This window comes from Halichoerus grypus, chromosome 3 (assembly GCF_964656455.1).
Source record: "Halichoerus grypus chromosome 3, mHalGry1.hap1.1, whole genome shotgun sequence".
Lineage (NCBI taxonomy): Eukaryota > Metazoa > Chordata > Mammalia > Carnivora > Phocidae > Halichoerus > Halichoerus grypus.
The window spans coordinates 24991431-25016150 of record NC_135714.1 but is presented as its reverse complement, the minus strand read 5'-3'; the positions used below and the strand labels follow the sequence as shown (position 1 = coordinate 25016150).

Below are 24720 nucleotides of genomic sequence, written 5' to 3'. Positions count from 1 at the left end.
GCAATCACTTGGGAAGAGAAGATTCTTGGCAGGTAAGCAGAACCTCATAACAGCTGGTACTTGTTCACGTAGGCTCCCAAAATGTGTAAGGAATGATAAGTGATCTGAAAATTATGATGAATAGACAAACCATATTTGGGGAATTTAGCCTCAAACTTTCCAATCTGAAATACAGGTGATACTAAAACAAGGAAACAAACAAGAAAACACTAAGTAATCCTTCGTTTATACCTATCAATATCCCCTCTGCTCTGCTTCCTCCGAGTACCCTAACGAGATTTTTTTCCTCTTCAGTAGTATGTGCCTTAACAATCAGAGAATTCGCCAAACCCATTTGTTCCCCTGGGAAATTTTGTTATTTCTAAGACCTTCACTGGAAACAGAAAGGTCATGCTTTTGAAACCAGAGAGGCCTGGTGCCTCCACTGCTAACTAAACACATTGCAAAGTATTTGACCTCTTTGACCTCAGATTTGACCTCGGATTTCCCCATCTGCAAAATGGAATTAGGGAGAGCCACCTTTTAGAGCTGCCTTATTCATGTTTGTGCTTGAAAAGAATCTAATGCATGCTAGATGCCCCAACAAATGCTAGTTCTCATTTCGTTTACTAATTTTAGCATTTACCATCCAAGAAAACATAAAAGTTCCCCAGCTTCAGTCACATCTTCATAATAAGCTTACTTTTTTTTTGGTTTTTCTTCAGAACTAGCATTCAAAGTACCAACTCATTGAGAGACTTCTTTCTCTTCTCACTGAGCTTTATTCAGTCTTTACACTTTCCTGTATCAGGTAGGAATAAAATCCTGCTGGCTTTTAGCTTCCTTTCAATGATCTAAACTCTTTGTTTTCCTAACCAGGAATGATCTTCCTTCTAAAGAATCAGAGCCCTCTTCATTTCATAGACAGTTTTTGAATATTGCACACTGAGAGGGCGGTCTACAAGTGTTAAAACAGATCTATTGACTTCATCTGATGTCATTGTGATCTACTAATTATAACCAAAAGGTTGATAAAATCTTTAAATGTTGAATCATTATTACACATCAACCCTTCGTGTTTTTGTTACCTAGCATTCAACTTTACATCACTGGAGTTGGAAGGAGCCCAGGATGAAAACAACAAAGTTTTGGATAGGCAAATAGAAAGTCCTTAAAAAAAAAAAAAGAATGTTGGGGCACCTGGGTGGCTCAGCGGGTTAAGCACCTGCCTTCGGCTCAGGTCATGATCCCAGGGCCCTGGGATCGAGCCCCACATTGGGCTCCCTGCTCAACGGGAAGCCTGCTTCTCCCTCTCCTACTCCGCCTGCTTGTGTTCCCTCTCTCGCTGTGTCTCTCTCTGTCAAATTAATAAAATCTTAAAAAAAAAATGCACTATATTAAAAACAAAATAACAACTTCACTACAACAAGAGTAACAATGGTAAAGAATGAAAAAGAAAAGAATAAAAAGAAAAAATTATTGGTAGGAAGCATCAAGGCTGTAAGATGTAGGGTTCAGCATGAAAAATACAGAACATTAACACTTTTGGCCAAACACATCTGAGGCAACCATCCTTCAGACAATGCAGAATTCCTCTAGGCAAATGATGCTATTTCTACTATTCAATGATAAAATTGCATGTGGTAAATTGAAATAATTTAAGATAGGAATTTAATATATTCAGCTCAGAAACTACTCTCACACAGGACACATTTTAAAAAAAGCTTCATGTGGAGTATCAGCACAATAACAAAATAAAGAACCAAATGCCCAAGGGATACTAACCTAGTGGTAGGAAATCAGTAAACAGCTAATTAGCCTGGTTACATATACTTGGGCATTTGCAACTCTTGCTTAATGAAAGACCCTCTCCTTCCTACAGAGATATTAGCAATATTACTTAGTATGCCGATATTTTAAAAAATAATTTATGGTATTTTTACTATTAACCTCATCTACAGGCTTACCTTTGAATATAATTCCATTAATTAATTACCTCTATGGTTTAGAATATTATCTTCACTGCAAAGAAAAACTTACAATAGATAGCAACAAAACAAAAACAGAAGACAAAAAAAAAAGACATAACTAGTGGAATGTTTTTTTTAAAACTGAGAAAAATATTGGGGCGCCTGGGTGGCTCAGTTGGTTAAGTGACTGCCTTCGGCTCAGGTCATGATCCTGGAGTCCCGGGATCGAGTCCCACATCGGGCTCCCTGCTCGGTGGGGAGTCTGCTTCTCCCTCTGACCCTCCTTCCTCTCATGCTCTCTGTCTCTCATTCTCTCTCTCGCAAATAAATAAAATCTTAAAAAAAAAAAAAAATTAATAAAAAAATAAATAAAACTGAGAAAAATATTTAGAAAATATCACATATAGAAAGTAAATAGCCTAATAAATGAGAGATTTTACAAGTCAATAAGGACTAAAAGAACGACAGGGTTGTGCTGATACAAATAGGAGAAAAAGACATGAAAAGGGGATTTAAAGGTTTCTGTTGAGGTTTTAAAAAAACAAGGAATTAAAAAAAAAAGGAAAAGAAAAAAAAAATACTTTTTTCATGTAGATCAGAATGGTCAAAATTTTAAGTATTAACAATATTAGCCATGTTAAAGGAAATGGCTACCTCAGTAATTATTGGTACTGTATTACGGTATGAATCGGTGCAGGCAAAATTTCATATGTACATGAATAAGTAAATCTTTGCTTAGAGATATGACTGACAGTATGTTGGCCAAAACATTAACCATGGGTTGGATTGACTGTTGTAAATTTCTATTTATTTTTAGAATTTTCTTCACTTAAGTTTGTAACATTTTAAATCTATGCCCAAGTATGTATCATTTCACAAAAGCAATAATGCTGCTTTTATAATGATCTGCAAGTGTTCTTGTTAAGAGTTCAGCCCAAATGAACCATGGCACAAAGCAGAAGCCTGAGATCTGGGCTGTGATTCAACATAAACAAAGGAGCAATGGTCCAAGAACAAAGGGGCTAATATAAATTACCTGGTTTAGGGTCTCAAACTATAGTTCTAACAAAGCTAAGACCAGTGCAAAGGGGCAGGATGTGGAATAGATGAAACACTATATGAAGTGTCAGCATATTCATACCAGACCATGTTATGTTGATGCCACCAAGCAGGACAACGTGGCTTTCAGTTCCCTTATCTCTGAAACGAGGAGCCTGGGCTCCATTCTGAAACACCTATTCATAACCCAGACGGGCTTTACTGACAGGAAAAAAGCCTTGTAAGTTTTGCAGGAAGCACTGCAGACAGAAATAAACTGAAATTATAGTGGAAAACAGTTAGCTCCACATAAAAAGTTAACTTGGTGAAACCACATCCTTTATAAAGGTTAACAGGTTGTGGTCTTTAACAAATAAGATGCTCTGAGTGAGGGGGGATAACTTCCCTGTGTCACCCTCAATAATAATGTTAATGACTTGATGAAAACAGCATCCAGACAGTCTAAAATGGTTAGATTTCCACAGCATCGCTGAACTGAAGCAGACAGCGAAATTAGATTTCTAAAATATGCCTGTTAAATGAAAGGCATTCAGGAAACACACCCCAGAAGGGAAGTCACTGAAAAAGGTAACAAGGTTGCCATGAGATTCAAACAAAAGGGGAAAAGAAGTTGTGTTTTGACAGTGGGTTTGAAAAGGTTTCATTCAAACATCACCATTAAACTTGTTTTCTAATTTCAGAAAGTATTTCATTACCTCTCTATTTCAACTTTCCCGTTGACTCACCACCACCACCGCTGTTCTTTGGTAATTGAAATACCTGACAAAGTGGAGTCATTTGAGAATTTAAAAAAAAAAAAAAAAAAAAAGGCTTCCAAAATTATTTTAAGTAAAGAGTTAGATATACAGTTGCATAGTCAAATATTGCAAGATTTTGTGTTTAGAATTTAAATCTAATTATCTCTCTTCCTTGCAGTAAAAATCTGGGTTTTGAGAGTCATTAAGCTCATATTTTCATTAAGCCACATATATATAAACCTCTGTTTAATCTTATTAAGTGAACAAACTATAGTCCTGGTTTACACTGGTTTAAAACATATAAATCAGAATATAGCAAGTATCTGTGAAATGACCTAAAATTCATTTCAGTTATACTTTCTTAAGCATTAGCAGAATACATATACACATATGTGTCAAATTGCTGTTTTTCTTTTTTAAATGCAAAAATGTGTTATCATCCTTATATTGGTATATGACAACTGCAGAATATGGATTCTGCAGTTTTAAAATATCTGACTTCTAAGATTCAGTAACATCTTGTAACCTTGGATTATTTAAGAAGCTCCAAGTTTAATCTATATTTCTTCTCTACCTAAATTCTCAGCCTAAAAAGGAAAGAGAATACACTCTATTATGAAAAGTTGCTTCAAGCAATATCCAGGATTAATACAACTCCTCTGCATCCATGCATCTACTCTGTTTAAAAACAAAATATAAATACTCCGAAGGATTACTATAAAAATGGTGACTTAGCACAAAATAGAAAAATAGAGTGCTTTCAATCTTGTAAAATTACTTCCTTTTTTTTCTTTTTGTAATCTGTTAATTTTTCCTGGCATAACCTCTCAGATGCACTAAATTTAGGTGCAAGAGTGAGAAATATTTTGTTTAAAACTACTAAAGAACTCACTGTATTTTCTAAAAATGTCCTCATCCCGTCAAAAGTAAGAAAATGGGTTCAAGCAAAAAAATCAAGAGGGTTAAGTTCTCACTTGGTCCTTCAATAAAATTCCTTGTCACCGCATTCAGCTGATGATTACCCAGACAGTGCCCCTTACATTAACAACGTCGACAGATCCGACATTTTACTGATGTCAATGGCCGTCTGGCAGATTAAAGCAGAATGTAGATTTAATCTCCCCAATGACTTGATAGCCTCAAATGAAGGATTCTCAAATTTCATGGTTCTGACCTATTCAGGGTGAATAAGTGTATAATAAATTACCTGTCCCCTAGCTCTGTAACAAGAACAAGAGCCGGGTTGGACTATCCCTGTGCTAACTCTCATGTATTACTAAGTTTACCCACATAATCTGCATGCCATGGAGCAAAAGATCATCCTATTTAACAGATTTCAAGAAATTAACTTGTACTGATCTATGACCCTATTTGATGCCAATACATTAAGGTGGTAGCAGCAGGTTGCAGAGAAGCCAGATTTCAGGAGAGGCTCATTTGACTGGTGATTAAGGATAACCTCCAGTAAAAGTGATTTCTCATCAGGGAGGCAGAATGTGTTTGCTGCAAAGAGCAAAAGTGCCCACCAGCCAGCCAGACTGTCAGTCACGGCCACGCCAAATGTGTGGTCACAGTCATGCTGGAGAGTCTGGCTAAAGAGACGATGGCTAACTGATGTCTTAGGAAAGGACCAGAGTGGAGAAACAGACACAAAGCCCAGCCGTAAATGAAGGAGCAGCGGGTCTACCTTGATGTTTTGGTCTGAGCATGACAAATTAAACATCTTTCGAAAGCTTTAATGTATGTTGTGCTTTCCCTAACTCAGGCTGATTAAATTAGAATCTTGATTATCCAGCAATAGTGCTGCCTATGCATAAGCACCTCCCCAACATGCAGCTTCCTGTCCTTGTCAGCAGACCCAGAAATAACACAACAGCAGATTTTGTGGACACTGAAAATTAGTAATGAGCCTTCTGGCTTCAGAAGGCAAATGGTCCAACTCCACCATTTGAGCAGAAGAAAAGAAACTTGAACTAAGGTAATGACTAGATCATGATTTTTGGTGAGTCCCTTACCTCCAAACCACAGAGATCCTCATCAGAAAGGGATAAATGATAGTACTTGTTTTGCCTGAAAACAGGTATAAAAATTACAAACATTACAGAGAAGGCAATGCTTTATTTCTTGAATGCTCCTCCAAGTCTATTATCCCCCCTCACCCACCCACCCACACCCTACCACCCTCCGCTTCTATTTCTCCTGATTCCTTCCAACAGATTTTCATGGCAAATCAGAACTATAAAAACTCAGACTCCTGGGTGACATTCATAAAAAACTTGCATAGCTCCAGTAGTTTTGCTTTTGCTGCACCAATTTTCACCCATTTCTTCACAGACCTTTCTGTGTCACCCCCAAGGACGATCCTCAAGGACTTTCTGTCTCTGGATATTGTTTTATCTCTTAAGAGAGTGAAAGGAAGATCAAATCAGAGAATTTAAGAAGTGGACAAGACTATTCAAAACCCTCACTTATTTAAGTTGAAATCTGGCCCAGAGAGAATAGGTAATCACAAAAAATTATACAGTTAGTGGGTGTTAAAGCTAGTGAGTGGTAATGCAGTTCCCTTGATTTCCAAATTAGTGCCTGGTATCTGGAGACATTTTTGGTTTTCACAACCGCTGAGGGTAGGAGGGAGCAAATTGCTCCTAGCATCTAGCGCATAGAGTCCAGGGATGCTGTTAAACATCTTATAAGCCCCACAAGAAAGAAATACACAGTGAGAAATGTTAATAGTGCCAAGATTGAGAAACTCTTAATCTAGACTATGAGATGGGGAAATTGATATTTTTTAAAAGAAGTTGTAATCAAGTTTAAATTATATCTTGAAATGTCAAAGCTAGTGTGTTAATGATGGTTTTCCTTTCAAATTTCCATTCTCTGCCCAAATACACCATGAAACAGAATATGTTTCCAATTCTGAATAGAACTGGTATTTACTATCATCACATTTCATTTACCTTGAAATGTTAATTGTGGTACAGCAGGGCTCCATGGTTTATTTAAATTTACATTTGCTTTTAAATTTGATTAATCTAGTCTCTTAGGAGTCCATTCTTCCATAGCTACTCAGAGGGAAAATAGGCTTTTGAGTACACAATGATTTAGAAAAAGATTTATTGACTGATTTGGTAGTTACACTTTTACATCTAAAGTGACTTTTAACTTTAAGTAGAAAAAAAAAAGGGATACTAATAGAAGAATAAAATTTATCATTATTTATACTGGATATCTGTCCTGAATATCTTAGGCATGCTGTGACATAGTAATACATACAAGAGAAAATATAGCTTCAACTTACTTTCCATATTTCAGAAAATATGCCACCTCTTATGAGTATCCATGTTTGATTAAAAAACAAATATAAATATATAAAACTTGAACTAGTCCTCTTAGGAGACAGTATGGTGGCTTACAGGACACCATCTCGTGCGTCTAGCTTCCAGCTCAGTTTCTAACTATGCCCTCTAGGACTCTCAGATTGGATACTGCTGAACGTGGGTCAGATGCCTACTATAAGAGGGCTCTTGTGGCTATACCTAGTAGAGGTAGTCATGATAAATGGGAGAGAAATAGCATGTCTTACATACCTGATACTCACCAAGCACTCTCCTAGACATTTTATTTCTAACCCTGAAACAGCAAGTACTGGCAGGCACCCTCCCCCTCCCATATCAAGGCACAGCTCTATAATCAATAATGTCAATTTGCCTATAATATGGATCCATCATAAAGTCCTTCTCGATGTAGCACTCCAGGAAGCCATTACGAATCAATCCTTACAAAGCAACAGGTTGATTGAAACCCATTTGCCATCCCTGATAAATATTAAGAGCATAAATAAAGAACATTTTGCTGTTCAGTAAGGCTGAATCAACATTGTTGAACAGATTTTTTTTTTTTTGAGATTAGTAGACCTGAGTTTACACTCTGGTTCTGACAGTTCTGTATTAATTTCTATGAATTGCTTCGCCTTAACCTCCCACCCCAGGCTAGAGTAACTGGAATTCTCTGTGAGGAAGGTATAGGAATTTGGAGGGCACATTATTAAATAAGTGTTCCATGTGCAAAGTTTTAAAATTCTTCCTCCTTTGGGGATTTTTTCAGAAGGATTATTATGATTCAATAAAGGTCATCAAGTAGTGCTGTTTGATTTGATCACCAAGAGGTTTTCTACTCTACCACTGTTTTTGTTAACATATTAATAACTTGAGACTCCTTAAAGGAGTCTCAAGAGATTAGGATTCTGGCTGATTAGATAAAGTAATATTACTGAAGGACAGATTCTCCTCCGACATATCCGAAGCCCTTAGTAGCTTGGGCTACAGCCTTGGGTCTGGAATAATTATTTCCCCATCCTCTACCCCTCTAGCCCTCCCCCACACACCCATGCCTTTAGCTTCCCTGACTTTGACACAATTGCTAAATTGCATACTACATGAATCTGCATATATCTACATATAAACAAATAGCCTTAATTGAACCTGATAGGACGCTACAACTTGGTAAACTCATGCATTTTGTCACAGCCTCTTAAATATAAATCATTAAAATGGCACAAAGACACTCAGCTTCCTAGCCAGAAATAGAGATGCTTACATCACAATCCTTTTTAGATAGGCAAACACTATTCTTAGGTGTTCTGTCGAAGTAAACAACATAAAATAGCAGAGCATAAATGGCAGTTTCCGCCTATTTTATCTACTTTCCTTATTTCATTTACTTTTCATCATAAAATCTCTTTTCCTAGGTTATAACTTAGGTTTTCTTTGAGGGAAAAACACTAAATTTCGTTACCTCTATGTAGACATAACACGGAAGCTGATTTTTATGTGTATACGTGTGTTAGTTTTCAGGAGTAAATTATTGTAATTTACCATTCCTATCTAAATATCTCTCAGTAGTGATGTATTCGACATCAGTGGCCATCAGATTTATCATCTCAACAATCCATTCTGAAGACAAATTAATGATATCCTGCTATGACCTGAATGTCTGTGTCTTCCTCAAACTTCACATGTTGGAATCCTAACGCCCATGGTGATGGTGTTAGAAAGTAAGGCCTTTGGGAAGTAATTAGGGTCACAGGGATGGCACCTTCATGAATGGAATTCATGGTCCTATGAAAGAGACCCCACAGAGCTTCCTCACCCCTTCTACCATGAGAGGTTACAATGAGGAATCTGGGAACAGAAGAAAGTCCCCTTCCAACCATGCTGGCACCATGATCTCAGACTTCCAGCCTCCAGAACTGCAAGAAGTAAAACTCTGCTGTTCATAAGCTGCCCATTCAGTGGTATTTTGTTACATAGCAGCCTGAACAGACCATGACATTGTTATTACTTATAGAAAACTGTACCCCACTCAGTTTCCTAAGCTGGAGAAAAGGTAGAATGATAGTTCTACTAGTGCTATTTCTAAAATACATCTTTCACATGCATGATTTTATTTTAGCCATATAGCTATTTTTATCTCAATGGTACAGCTGAGGCAAACTGGAGTTTAGAGATATTAAATAATTTGACCGATCATTTAGTCTTTAATCATTTACCTTCAGGTAAGATGAATCCCATTTGCCCTTCCTGCTAAAGGCAGAAAATCATGAACATTCTTCTGGTCAGTTATGTTAAATGAACATTCGGAAGCAGAGAATGTCTTATGTATGGTGTGTAAAAAAACAAATTTTTAGAGCTAGGTAAACCTGTGTTTTAATTCTGACTCTGGGACTTAAAATACAACTTTTCTCAGGGTCAAATATTTAGTAATCAGAAGAACTCATTTCCAAATGAGGTGAATATGATCCTAGGCCCAAATTTATTCCATTATACCATAATGCCTTCAAAGGAATCCCTCCAATGACATAATTTTTTTTTAATCACTTCTGTGGTACTTAAACATACACACACACACACACACACACTTTCTCAGTCTCAGAAGAACTGAAGGAGAGTTGTAAGGTCATGGAGAACATGTTCTTCAGCCTAAACAAGACTACACATTCCAAAACCATTCTTAAAGTCCCTTAAAAAAAAAAAAAAATTCCAGGGAAGTCCCTTGGTTTCATTCAGTTTCTTCATCAGTTAGAACCAGAGCTAAGTCAAAAGTAGAGACCAGACATACATAATATTTCTCTTAAGCAGACAGCTGGGAGAATTCAGAGTGCCAAGGAAAGGAAGCATGGTATTAAGGCACAGTGGCAGGGGACACTGGGATAAAAGAGGCCACAAGATGGCCTCATGGAGCCCACACAGAATTACCAGGTGGATAGTCAATCAGGAAGGCGAAGTCTACATACTAGAAGTAAAGAGGCTGTGGACATGAGGTTCCTGTAGTGTCTAGTGGTGAGTACTCAACCATGGCGTAGGGTCCTGCCATAGGTTCCCAGTCTCTTTGAAGCTTAGAAAGAGAAAATTCTTGCATCAAAAATACATATCAAAGGTAGCAACCTAGTTAAACAACTGGATACAAAGCAAGGATGCAAACCTAGAAAAGGTAAAGAGTTAGAAATGCTAGCAATAAAATAAAACCAAAAAAACCTGACTTCTTGACCTGACTCTGAATGGATTCAGGACAGATCACTTAGGCTCTCTGAATCTCAGTTTTCTCAAATATAATGTGAGATAAGAGTAAATTATCCCAAAAGCTATTTTTAGCACAACTCTGTCTATGGCTTCATCAGAGGAGTGAGGGAAAAAACAGTTATTAAAATTGAAGGTAGAGTGAAGGGAAAATCAATATCAAAGCACACTCAGTGCTTAGCCACCAAGTTGAAGTTTAAAAATCCATTCCCATTTCTTCCATGAAGACTGAGCACAGACATCAAGATACGGTAAAACTGTGTCCTCCAACCTCCATCTTGAATACCTTCTTAGTTGAAGTCTTCACAAAAAGTGTAACTTAATTGTACTTATAATAATCCAGGATTATATAAGAAGAGATAATAGCTGGCATCTATGGAGAAAGACAGTTGGAAACTGTATGAAGACAAGGTGAGAAGAAAATAAAGGACCTGGAATAGAAAGAATAGCCAAAGGAAGCAGAGGACACTGGTTCTTTCACACAGTAAAAAAGATTATGCTGCAGGCAAAGTAGTATTGTAGACAAGAGGAGGAACCCTACAAAATTGTAGCTTTCTAGACAACAATTCTGACCTGAAGCTACAAAATACAGACCTAGGTCCCAAACTAACACAGACATATCTGTGCTCACAGAGAATGGAGAACCTATTCTGCCTTGGATTTAGGAATTAGAAGTTAAAGAAGAAATAGCAGGAAAGAACAGTGACCTCAAGTGGTTTGGGGCTTGAAGAGGAGGAGTCCAGCGTGGAAGGGTATGGTTAGTGGAAGAACATTATCAATGCTTTGAATTTAGTAAATTAGAGCTCTTAGAACAATCAGCAGGGTTATATTTTACACACAAGGGAACTGAAACCAAAAAGGTAAAATAAGTTAACAAAATTATGTAGCCAGTTAATTTTGAATAAGCAGAAGTTATACATCTCTAACTAATCTAACTCACATCCGCACATGCGCGTGCACACACATACGCACATATATTATAGTCTAAGTCTGTCTCTACCATTAATAAAACAGCATCCTTTAAATTGCTGAGAATCTGTTCTATGATACCTTTGGCAGTCAGAGGGAAGGCTGAAAGTAACCTGAAATGGAAAAAAAGCCCTGAAGGATCAGAGTCTACTCGTATTGAGAATCAGGAAACCCATGTTGTGATCTGACAGCTCGTATACCATTATCGGCGTGATCTGGAGGAAATCACCTCAGCTTTAAAATAAGGAAGTCGAACCAACATGATTTTTCATTACAAGAGCCTATGATTTCCCCCAAGCATGGTGTTTGGAGGGTCAGTCCTCTCTGTGCAGGAGCACATGACTGCCAAAAGGCCAAGTTTCATCTAATGGTTTTACAGGTGTGCCTTTGAGTTATAAAAATATAGACATCCCCATGCCATTTTTCTCCACCCAAAAACTACAAATAAATGAATGATTTCAGTTTAAAGGGATTGTTCAGGGCCAGGAAGTGTTATTAACAATGCAAAAGAATGTTTCAACGGCTTCATTTTTAAATCTATGAAGACCCTACTGTGATTTCTCGAAAGGATTCAACCTCAGTAGTGTGCTTTTCCATTTTATGAATAGTAATAAGAAGAGCTCTTGAGAAAAGAAAATAGTATTTCCAAAGCTCAACAGGGAGGGCTAGTTTATCACCTAGCTAGGCTACCGCAATTTTAATTGTATATTTAGGTCATTGGCTGTAAGGGCCGATGAGCTGCTACCATGAAACATCCCACAATCATTAAAGAAAATGTTAGAAGGAGAGGGAAGTTGTAAATGGAAATGTTAAGAGATTCTTAACTATGCTGTCTTAAATGCTACTGTTGGAATACAAACTGAAATTTAAGCATGATTTAACAGAACTATGAAAAGAAAGACCTCTAAACCCCCGCGCTTATTTTCAATTGTACTGAAAGCTAGCAGTGTTGTGTTTATGCCAGACTAATTTAGTCAAGAGTAAAAGTATTCATTTAGGCACACAGCCCTCACTGCATCTGTCCTCATCTGAAAAGAAAAACTAGATAAAAAAAGGAAGGAATGCTCTTTGTTCCAGAAATCTTTAAAAATGCTCAAAAATCAACACTTAATATGCCAGCCCTGTGATAAATATACATTAAAAACATAATTATGCAGATAATTACCTTTACCATTTTTGTTTTTCAATTGGATCGTATAGTTGTTTATACAGAATACTTCAAATTTTAAAATGTTCTTAAAGTTGCTACCTAGTCAAAGATTTAGCTCCCTGCAAAGTTTTATGTTCTGCTAAAGATTTCAGATCACCACTGCTACACTCACTGAAACTACTTTAGAAGGCAGTTGATGTGAAGAAGGTATATGAATGCACCGTTGTGTAAGTTTGTGTGTATAGCATATGCAAATAATCCACTTATATACAATTGGATGCATATTTTATGGGACTGAGATTAGTATTGTTCATTAAAGACAGAGCAGGCATATGTCAGGTTAATTCATTAAATATATATTAATAGTAGCAAACTGGAAACAGGTTGCATTTTTCTCTTGAAAATTATTTTATGCGATCTGAAGAGAAACCAGAGTATCTTGAAAATTATTTTAAAGTCATACACTACCTTTATTGGTGTCAGCTCCAAATTTCAAGTTCATATTGATATATCACTACATTTAAAGATGCAATAGTAGAAATATAGCAAAGTAATAAAGGAAAGATGGGAGACAGAAAAGAGTAAGAAGGTAGGATAAAAATTCGAAAACTCTCTCTAAAATACATAATGTAATTCCCAAAAGGGAAATAAAAATCATACTGTAGTTTATAAAATTCCTTTGCATTATTAAAATCCACTGTAAGATTAATTTAGAGGGCGCCTGGGTGGCTCAGTTGGTTAAGCGACTGCCTTCGGCTCAGGTCATGATCCCGGAGTCCCAGGATCAAGTCCCGCATCGGGCTCCCTCTCGGCAGGAAGTCTGCTTCTCCCTCTGACCCTCCCCCCTCTCATGTGCTTGCTCTTTCGCATTCTGTCTCTCTCAAATAAATAAATAAAAAATCTTAAAAAAAAAAAAAAAGATTAATTTAGAATTGTGATTTTTTAGCAAATGGTAGCTAATAATTTCCATCATTCTTTAACAAAAAAAAGGCTTTGTAAACCATCTATCTAACATATGGAAAAATTCCAAGTTCACTTGGTTGGCTAAAGAAATGATAATTTAACAGGATACTCTTCACATTTGCATTGTGCCTTTGTCTATCTGAAGGCAAACAAACATTTTGGCAAGTCATATATTAATGCATGTGAGTGTGGGCAACAGTTCTTTCACAGGACAGCTGGATGAGTCCTATAAAGACTTTTCAGCCAAATGTTTATTCTAAAGCCTTCTGGTGTGGAGCCCAAGGGGGAAGCCTGCCACAAAACTAGCTTGAATCAGCCCCTAATACAGGAAGCTAAAACTACTACTAAAGTGTTCTCAATTGTGTGTATGCTTTGAGCAAGAGGGTGCAAATGTGCACCCATCCTTTGTTAATTTACCACACGTAAAAGAGAGGAAAAAAAGGACATAATCTCAACAGTAGCATTATCAGCAGGTTTTTTTTTTTTTTTTTACTGTACTATAATAAATGTATTTTTCTTCCTTATGATCTTTTTTCTTTTTTTAATTAACATATAATGTATTATTTATTTCAGGGGTACAGGTCTGTGATTCATCAGTCTTACACAATTCACAGTGGTTTTGGTTTTGTTTTTAAGGTAAGCTCTATGCCCAACATGGGGCTTGAACTCATGACCCCGAGGTCAAGAAGTCTCATGCTCCACCAACTGAGGGAGCCAGGCACCCTTGAATAATTATAAATTTTGAACAAAGTAAAAGAGTTTCCTTTATATCTCTGCACTCTTGTTTTTTGAAAACCTGATTTCTACACCAAGAACTGGAAGGCCAAATACACGTACACACATACACATACCATGTATTTTGAACAACAATAAAATATAGTTGTGTACATTTACCTTACAAACAATGGTTCTTAACAGAAGGCAATTTCCCCTTAGGTGACATGGGGCAATGTCAGGAGACATTTTTGATTTCCACAACTTGGGTGGCAGTATTAACATCTCATAAATAGATACCAAGGATGCTGCTAAACATCTTACAATACACAGGTCAGCCATTTACAAGCAATAGAATAATCTGGCCTAAAATGTCAACAGTGCCCAGGTTAGGAAACTGCAGTAAATATATTCAGACGTGTAGTGTCACTACTTAAGTAAAAATTTAGTGTGTTGATAAATCTGCCAATTCAACTATCATTTAAAAGATAATTTCAAGATAGGAGTAAAATTTTAAAAGTACAGCATTTTTAAACCACAGTGTTGAATCAATTTCAGTGTTGAGTCAGTTTCTAGTCTTATAGTATTCAGATAGGAAGAGATGGGAAATCACTCCTTCCATCTTAGCTTTACACAGACCTGTTTTTTTTTTCTTCTTAAAAAAACAGATTTTATTCTTTTTAGAGTGGTATTAGGTTCACTGAAAAATTGAGCAGAAAGTGTGAATTTTCCATGTACCTTCTGCCCCACTATCAACAACCTCCCCAAGAGTAGTCTATTTGTTATAAGCAATGATCCTACATCAACACATTATCACCTAAAGTTCATAGTTTATCTTAGGGTTCCCCTTGGTGTCACACAATCTATAGGTTTTGACAAATTTATAATGGCATGGATCCACCATTAAAGTATCACACATAGGGGCACCTGGGTGGCTCAGATGGTTAAGCGTCTGCCTTCGGCTCAGGTCATGATCCCAGGGTGCTGGGATGGAGTCCCTCATCAGGCTCCCTCCTCAGCGGGGAGCCTGCTTCTCCCTCTCCCGCTCCCCCTGCTCGTGCTTTCTCTCTGTGTGTCAAATAAATAAATAAAATCTTAAAAAATATATATATATATCACACAGAATAATTAAACTGCCCTAAAAATCCTCTCTGCTCTGCTTATACATAATTACTTATTTTTGAATGCACAGACCTGTGTTTTAAGTTTTAAACACACCACAACCTAAGTGGTATAATTCCATAATAAATTCATATATTAATTAGATGTATCATGAGGTTGGAATAGTTTTACTAAAATAACGATAACTTTAACTCTACAAACGATAACAAATTGATATATATGATAAAAGTATCCTGCAAGTTTTCCAAGTTACATGTCAGTGTCAATATAAACATCTCACACTAACATTCACAGTACATGTGAGAGACAGTATTTCCATCAAATGCAGCATCTGAGAAGGCTTAACCTCCTGTTAAAAGAACCAATATGCTTTTAATGTGTTTCACCTTTTGAGACCAATGTGTAATAAAACCCTCAAATTAAGTAGATTGCATTTTAGCTTAGATAAACTAATAGCACAATTAGAGCACCACATAATTCACCATTACTGCTCCAAGGGAAATCACTTAAGTATTTAAGCTCTTTAGAAGGACTTCTCTGATAAAGTAATGACTATCTACAAAATTTTCCCGAAGATTTAGTAGTATCAGTGCCCGTGGTAGGTGAAAAGAAGGAGAGCGGGGCACTTCACATTCTAAGATGCATTTTTAGTGGCCAAATCATACACAGATTTTTTAAGGACATCTGTTCTGCTTCTAACGTCCATCCAGAGGTGGCTTGGCTAGTCCCATCTAATTTTAACCATGTGGAGCACAACTGGAATGACTGAGTCTTAGTTATTATTGATGTATTAATTTTCACTTTTTTCAGTATCTCTGACCATTATCCCCAAACAAGTTTGCTTATTTCATAATATGCAAATTGAAGTATGCTCAAATGCTTTTTGAAACAAAGGATATTTTGGATAGATAGATAGATACACATATGTAGATAATGTGAACTATATGAATCCTTGATTTGGGGGAAAAAGCTTACAACTATGTGTTTCCAGAACTTCTTTCTAGTGAGGCTCAAAAAAGGAAAGGCCAACTATGAAATAAAAAGTAGGAAACGAAAATCCATGAAAGCCAATATATACCTGGAATCCACAAAGTTCATGGATGATTGATTAAAATGTAACTATTTTAAAGCTTATTTTTCTGATAATTATAGCTAACTATATAAGAAAAAATTAACCTGCTTATTATACTTTTTGATTATTCCCACAGTGGCAATTTTGCAATGATAAGTTGAGTTTTTTATTTTTGTCTTTTGGTAATACTATAAGACTCAGGAAAACTCTACACAAATTATTAGTTTGTCAGGGTGCCTGGCTGGCTCAGTCGGTGGAGCATGCTACTCTTGATCTCAAGGTCATGAGTTCAAGCCCCATGTTGGGCGTGGAGCCTACTTAAAAAAAAATTTAGTTTTTCAGATCATATTGTCCATGCTTAATTATATGTATTCATTTGGTAAGAGCTAACAAACAATTCTACATACTACACACAAGAATCTAGTGCTTGGGAACCATCCACAATGTTGACTCAAAGTGAGCCACGTAAGTAAATAAACTGATTTTCCCAACTTTCCAGCTAAGAAAATTCCTAGACATTGAAGACAAGAGAACGATACAGTGCAGTAATTTTTAATAGGAAATAGAATTTGATTGTCGAGATCATTTATTTGCTTCTGGACACCATGACTTCTTTTACCACAGAGACCTGCAAGAAAATCATCACGGTGAATTTCTGCCTGAGCTTTTTCAAAGAATTTTATTTTATTTTATTTTATTTTATTTTATTTTATTTTAAGATTTTATTTATTTATTTGACACAGAGAGACATAGTGAGAGCAGGAACACAAGCAGGGGGAGTGGGAGAGGGAGAAGCAGGCTTCCCGCAGAGCAGGGAGCCCGATGTGGGACTCGATCCCAGGACCCTGGGATCATGACCTGAGCCGAAGGCAAACGCTTAACGACTGAGCCACCCAGGTGCCCTTTCAAAGAATTTTAAATGCCTAAGCACATAGAAGTATTTTTGCCACTAGAAGAAAGTTCAGTTCATGTAAACTTATTTAAATAGATTTTTGTACTGGTAAGAAGAAGCTATTCTAATCTTGATGAAAAGGTAAATTGCAATCTCAGCCCAAACGTACCACAAATCTCTAAAGAACAAAATCCAGGGGGGCTGCAGGGGCTAACTTGTTCTTTAAATTATATGTTAAAATTAGCTGAGATAGCTACTTTATTTGTTTGCTTCATGTTTAACAGAACACAGAGTAAGAAAGGTGAAGACAGAAATCAGAAAATGTGACAGTCTTTGAAAATAATAACTACATCCTCAACCGAAAAAATTGTCTATTTTATTTAAAGTGCCAGATCTCTTCCCACCCCCAAAAATGGAAGGTACATTAAAAAGGTGAATGTCCAAGAAAAGAAGAGGTAGGAATAAGATATAATATAGAGCTCAGCTGACATTAAAAAACTGTTCCCTGACCATGTTCCAGTTCTTAAAAAAAAGTATTCACTTATTCAATAAACATTAATCGAGGCACTGCCTTATCCCAGTAGTTGTAATTGCTGGGGCTACAGCATTGAAGGAGACAGACAGTCTCTTCTCGTGGAAGGATTAGCAGGGTTTGGTAGATAATAAGTGTATAAATAAGCAAATATCAGGGAATAGTAAGTACTAAGAAAAAAGAAAAAAACAGTAATTATTGCAGGTACACTATTCAATGTGCTTCATGCTGCCATCGTTCTCCCAATCCTTCCTCTGTAGAACCTTCTAGGTGGTCTGCTAAACCATCGATCTCACTGTGTCCCAGCACCTGCTACAATTTTTCCAGGCCTCCTACAGAACATAAACTTCCAGGTCCTTCATTAACTGCCTTTCCTGCCTGTTCCCCTCCCAACCCCATCTCCCATACAAAGTGTACCATGTCACATTGTATAGAACTCCATTCATTCATATATTTACCTAATCAGAAAGGTATTTATTGGGATGCTCTACGTGCTGCAGACACATATTGAACATAAATATTCATGGTCCCTTCCATTGCAAAAACTTACAATCCGGTATAGAAAACAGACATTAATCAAATCCCACACAGAAACTACCAAAATGGTATCATCAGAATGAATAAAAAGGGATAGGACCCTGGAAGAAATGACAATTGGGCATCTGCTTGCATGTATCTTAAAATGTCTTCATTAAGTGTTTCTATGTGTTCAGTGTTCAATAAATATCTGCACTCGAGGGCAGGTTATTTCTGGTTTCCCAACCTAGCATATACAGAACTATATAAAATATTATGAGTGATAAGGAAATCATTTCCAATGGGTTTATATCATCCCTAATGTAGTATAGGTAGCTGAGATTGTTTTTAAAAGCAGAGGTGAAAAAAACAAAGCCCAGTTCTTACTATTGTCATGTTTGTTTTCCACATCAAGCTTTCCCCATCGTTCACACAGCCAACTCATGTGACCAATGGTCTTTATGTTTCTCCTTCCAATGTTCCGTGAAATTCCTCCTTAAACTCTGTATTTTTAAAGGGCATATAGCTACCTGCTGACACCTCTTCTAGGGATGAAGTTCTTAGATGTATAGTTAGGAAGATTTTCTGCCTTGAATAGAAAACTCTGGAGAATATTAAACTCACGTCACACTTTCTTGTGGATAGTAACATTTTCATATGTATAATATCCATCCCTAGATGTTAGCCAAGAACCACTGGAAATTATAGGGAGACAAAGAGAATTTGGTTTCAGATTAGGAGTTAGATAATCCTGACCTGGCCTGGTATCGACATTTGTTTATATTCTTATATTCCTGGGTATATGTATCACTTCACATTTTCACACCTTCAGAGGGGTAATTCCAAACCCACATTTAGAGGTTAAACACTCAAGCTATCACCTATTTCCATCTATTTGTGTTTAATGCTTAAGGCTGAAAATGTTTCAAAGAGATCATAAAATCACATCATGTCAGAGAAACAACTTTCTTAGAATGTCTGGAGGGTAGTATTTTGGATAGATTAAACTAAAACATCATATCAAGGAAGTTGCTGGCCTGCAAAACATAATGTTCTTTTTAACCAGAAAGATAGAGCACAGAACTGCAGAACAAGAATGGCAGAGACATTTAATTTTTTTAATGTATAAACAATTTAGCTCCTTGAACTCATTATATCTTGATGGAATTTGATACAAAAACCTCTGGAAAAATCTTACTAGGAAGCAGATTGTGAAGTCTTAAGGTAAAATATATAGCTTCTTTCATTGTCTTCCTTTGTGCCTATCTTAATCGAAGATTGTTATCTTGAAAAGAACAAAATTATACTAGAAAATTAATGTTTCTATCTCCAAGTTAATTCTGTTTCTTTCAGGAGTACATTAGAGCTATTCTAAAGTATTTTTGGCCAGTGCAGTACTTCAGTGTGTACATATCAAGATCAGTTGCATTAATTTAAATTCTATACTCCTGTTTTAAACACATAAAACACTTATTTTTTTATTTGTCATTTTAAGTGTTTTAGCAAAGAAATTCAAATTCCCCAAAACTGGGTCCTTATGCATGGCAGTGCTTTCCTGCATATGAGAAAGCAAACTCTTGATTTTGCAGAAAAAAAGGGCCAAAGAAATTATATGAGAGCAACTGTATGTCCTTTTACAGCTAGAAGTTGGCTTTACACATTCCACGACTCATAAATAAACAGAAGAGTTCTGTGAACTATATGCAGATGGCTGGGTCTACACTGGGAGCCTTTTGTGATGACTTTGGTTTGCTTCTCTGTTTTGCCATCTCTTAAAATATCTGCAAAAAAAATTTTTTTTTGCTCTGCTCCTTAGAAATAGGACAAGTAGAATCCTGTAACTTGAGAATGTGCCCTTTGCCTCATCGGGATTTTATAAACCTTGGAGAAATCCATTTTTTTCTCTTCATTTTTGTTCATATAAAAATATCTGCCCCCACAACTGAAACTAAAAAGGCTTTATGTTTTAAATATTTATTGTTTTATTTTTTAAAAATAACACAATAATGGAAATACAATGAGAGAGGTGAATCTGCAAGGTGGTAGGAGGAAGTAATAAGCCAAAATGGGGAAAAATCCCACAAACCACATAAAGGAAGAGATGAGATCAGCCACTTAAGTAAGCGAGTTTAAGGTTACCACACTGGCACCGAGCAAAAGTGTTCCTGCCAAGCCCAAATGAGGAAAGGAGTGGGAGGAATAAGGGCATCTGACAGAGCAAGGGGGGCGGGGGGGAGAAAAGGCACCAAAGTCAAGTGGAAATGCTAAGACAGCAGTTTTGTGTCTTTTTTTTTTCCACCTGATTATGGCACAGAAATTTTAGCACACTGGTAAGGAACACTGGATATAAAAAAAGAACTGAAATAATATGCATACCCATATTTATATTCATTTAAATGTTGCAAATACTTTTATTCAACTATCTCCATTCCTACACACACACACACACACACACACACACACACACACACACAAATACACACACACCCTCTCATCACCATTACCACTGTATCAACAATCATTTGCTTAGCTAATCATATTCTTTCTCAACAGCAAAAGCCGAAGGGCTTTGGCAATGTAAAAACTATTGACATTTCTCTGATGTATATTCAAAAATCTATATTATAATTCTTTATTCAGCATGCATGAGTCAGCAAAAGATATACTGTATCTTTAAAAAGGCATGAAGGTTTCCAGTCAAGCCTTTTAAGACTTTACAAATAACATTTCAAGAGGGTTGTGAATGTGGACAAAGATAGCAGATGGCTTTTAGTACAATACTGCTCCAGGATCCTTTGATTTTATTACTTTTGCTTTTTGATGGTGCTCTTTTCTGGTTTGTTTTGATGACTTTGTGGCCTAATGGACTGAAATTAGACAACCAAGCTGAAAACCCTTAAGTCCTAATGACAGAGAGTGACTTACTGGGTGACCTTGAGTAAGTGTTACATTTCCCTCATTGCAGTTTCTATGGCAAAAAATAAAAATTACCCCGACCCGCACCCCTAAAGATGCACTGACGAGACTAGTAATTATCACTCAATTTGCATAATACGAAATAGTAATATTATCGGCCATTTATTAGGCATTTCCATGAGCCAGACACTATGTCAGGTTCTTAGCATATTTTGTGGCTTTTAATCCTCACAATAGCCATACAAACTATGAACAGTTAACTTCATTTTATATAGATGAAGAAATGAGGCTCAAGAAGTTTGAGGACTTGAACTGGGGTTGGCCTGACCACAAGTCCCCTTTTTCCTTTATGCGACCCGATGTCTGCTAATGAATACTAATAATTAAGATCAAGATGTTTAGTAATTTTTGGTTATATTAGATATAGTAACTATGTATACTACATAATATACAGCAATTACAACATATGTAGTGATTATATAATACTACATGTAACACATACACATAAATTATTCATTGGTGACACAATGTTGTAAATTCAGTCTGTCTTTACAGCACTAGGGTTCCAGTGTTACTTGGTTTTATCTGGTCTATTCTATTGTTGTATTACTTGAAAACAAATACCCAGAAGAAGGAAGAAAGGAAGGCTGCTTTGTTCCTACAGTCCTTAAATGACTACTAGATTTCTAAAAGTGTGACTGGCAAATTGATTTGCAAGAAAAGTTGGCCCCTGCTTTGAGAGTGAACTCCTGGATGCTAGCCTTTATTTGGTGGTCTTTGGTTGAAATACTTTCCCTGTAAATCACTGTCCTGCAACAGAAAAAGATACACAGTGCTTTACAGTTCCAGGGAGCATATAAAGAGAGGGAATCTGAATCTTCACTAAAGACAGAGAAGAATGGAGGAAGGGAAGGAAGGAGGAAAGTAGGGAGGCAGGAAAGAGAGAGAAAAGAAAGGATTCTTGGACTTCTTGGGCTGCTCTGCCAAAGCCAGGGACTGGCTTGTCAAATAAGTGCTTTTTTTTTTTTTTTCCCCCCAGATGAGCCTTCTGATGGATCATTTCCATGTAGCTAAATGCATTTTTTTTTCTGTTTTTATTTAAGCCTGCAAAGAAAAAATACCTTGAAAATGCGTTTGGAAAATGGTGATAAGTTAAGAATGAGGCAAGGAGTTTGACTGGAATGATCACAGAACTTCTGAAAGTGAAAGTGTCAAGAAAACTGCCTCATTTCTATACATCTCCCAAGATTTCATTCCAGAAAAGGAAGGATCTCGTTCTTGAGACTCTTCAAACTCCTAATTCCAATGCCTGGGGAGAACCACATGCCTATGGTTTCTTTAAAAAATATGTTTTTCGTTTTCTTTCCTTTCGCCTGCCATTCATCCAGCAAGAGCCTCAAAGCACATTAGAACATTAATTTATAATACTTATGCACATGTAGTGGAATCCCCTAAGATTTTAAGGACTAACTTGCCAATGGAAAATAGGCCATATGGAGCGCCCAGGCATTCAGAACACAACTGAAGTCGATTATCTCCCCTAGCCCCCAGGCCCAGCGTGATGAAGAGGATATTTGGCTACACTATTTTGGAACCTAAGATGCTCTTGTGGATTGTGGATGCCAAATTGGAGCAGAATGAATCTCATATAAGACAGTAATAGATTCAAACACAATAATGTTATACATATTTCTAATCAATTATTTTTAAAGTATGTACTTTGTTTAGCACCTTACATTCCAGCTTCATTTATAGAGACATTAACAATAGAGTGAGAATTAATTTGTAGAAACTAGAGAGAAGAAGTTGTATATTAGATTCTCTGGCAAGTGTATTAGATTCAACTTCTAAAACAGTACTTTTTCAGAGAACTCATGCAAGTCTGTCAGAATATAAAGGAGCAATTGCATAAAACCTTAGAGTTTCTCCACCTGAAAAGACAGCTGTACATGAACTCCACCCACCCTCAAAGAGTCTACAGACTCACATATGTTCTCTTTTACCCCCCATTTTCCATTTTGTTCCTGATTTCTTTCCCTGTGTAACACCAACTTCTCGCGTGTCACGGTGTGCCGTATTTTTTTTTTAAATGACTTAACACTTTCCTAGATAAAATGGTGGGCAATTATCTCTGGAATGCTGCAGAAAAGAATTCCTGAAGCCTCTGGCTAGTTGCAGAAGGGCTTACATTAATCACTCTCTCTGCATGCTTGTCTCCTCGTACTAGTGTCCAATGTCAACTCAGACAGTCCATGCCGGGCCCTTGATAGAACCTTAAAAGGGCATTACCACACACTGCAGGTGGCCAGAAAGAACAAAGCCCTTGGCTCTGAGTAATTTTAATAATTTCTGTACAGGTCTAATCCACTGCTTTGGGGAAATATTTGTTCCTGAAATCCTTGTTCGACTTCTTGCCATGCAATCGCTGATTCAAAAAAAAAAAAAAAAAAGTTGCAGTTCTTATATCCCAAACCATCCTAGACTTGATGTGTCTGCCGCTTGGTACTTTCTTTTCAAAAATACTGACGAGCAAAAGCTAGCTAGCTTCTCTTTGTTAAATGTTTTGTGTCTCAAAGAGGAGCCTAGCATGCCCTACTGCGTTAGCCAGTGTGCTGAAAGTGAGTCAGCTGTAATGAACTCTAAGGCACCCAGTGCGTTAGTGCAGTTAAACGGTGAGTAAATCTGACAGACATTCAAGGTCACAAGAATGTAAATGGGTGTATTCTTCAGAGGATTTTATCTCTGATGTTTGAGACCTGCAGGTATTGTAATGCCATCTTGAAATGACTTGAACCAGTGCGAGCCAGACATTTTTTTTTTTTCTTTTCCATTCTCATAACCTCCAGGCCCATGGGGTTTTTATCATAATATTATTTTATTCCTGGATCTACTGATCATGTTTTCAAAACCATTACTCTTCACTATAAAACTTTCCGGAGAGAAATGTAAGTTTTTACAAACCACAGTAAATGTGGCTATGAAGAAACTCACCAATACATACAATCTGCTGGGCAGTATTGGTTATTCCTTATAAAATAATAGGAGTTTTCAATCAAATGATAATACCTTCCCCTAGACTTTCTACTGCTTCTGCACTGCTTGATTGTAAATTGTGTTTTTTCTTACCACAAATACATATATATATATATATATATATATATATATATATATAATCCGGATTGTTAGTTATATACTTTTCTATTTCATATGCTCACTTCCTCCTGTGAGTCTTTGTAGCTTTTCCATAGCACTTAATGCTTGTGGTCTTGTATGCATGTATTTTGTCTCTGTTATCACTGGTAGACTGCTTTCTGTCAAGGCACAGACTACATCTTATTCATCTCTGCTTTACCTGCAGTACCTTATAAAAAATAAATACCCAATAAAGTGATGAAATGAATCAAATAAGTTGGTTTCATGTTTTAGCTTCTCTATTAACTATCTGAGTCAACCAAATATGGACTACATAAAGTAGTAACAAGGATTAAAATATATTAGCACTGCTAACATCTTCAATCTTTTTGTGTTGGTCCAATAACTATCTGAGTCAACCA

At 36.6% G+C, this 24720-nt stretch overlaps 1 protein-coding gene and 1 long non-coding RNA gene across 15 annotated transcripts in view; one reads left to right on the top strand and one right to left on the bottom strand.

The window, feature by feature from the left end:
* Positions 1–24720, top strand: part of LOC144381329 (uncharacterized) — a 220354-nt gene that overhangs the window by 84490 nt on the left and 111144 nt on the right. The window lies entirely within an intron of this gene.
* The window catches only part of PCDH7 (protocadherin 7), a 415867-nt gene that overhangs the window by 281523 nt on the left and 109624 nt on the right, over positions 1–24720 (bottom strand). Inside the window, exon 2 of one of the 14 annotated variants that reach the window (XM_078068481.1) lies at positions 16834–16938. The exons of 12 other annotated variants lie outside the window; for them this stretch is intronic. In XM_078068481.1, coding sequence (XP_077924607.1) covers positions 16897–16938 — 42 coding nt within the window. In that variant the 3' untranslated portion in view covers positions 16834–16896. Of the gene's footprint in view, positions 1–16833; positions 16939–24720 lie in introns of those variants that run through there. One more of the 14 variants, XM_078068479.1, reaches the window with a different exon arrangement.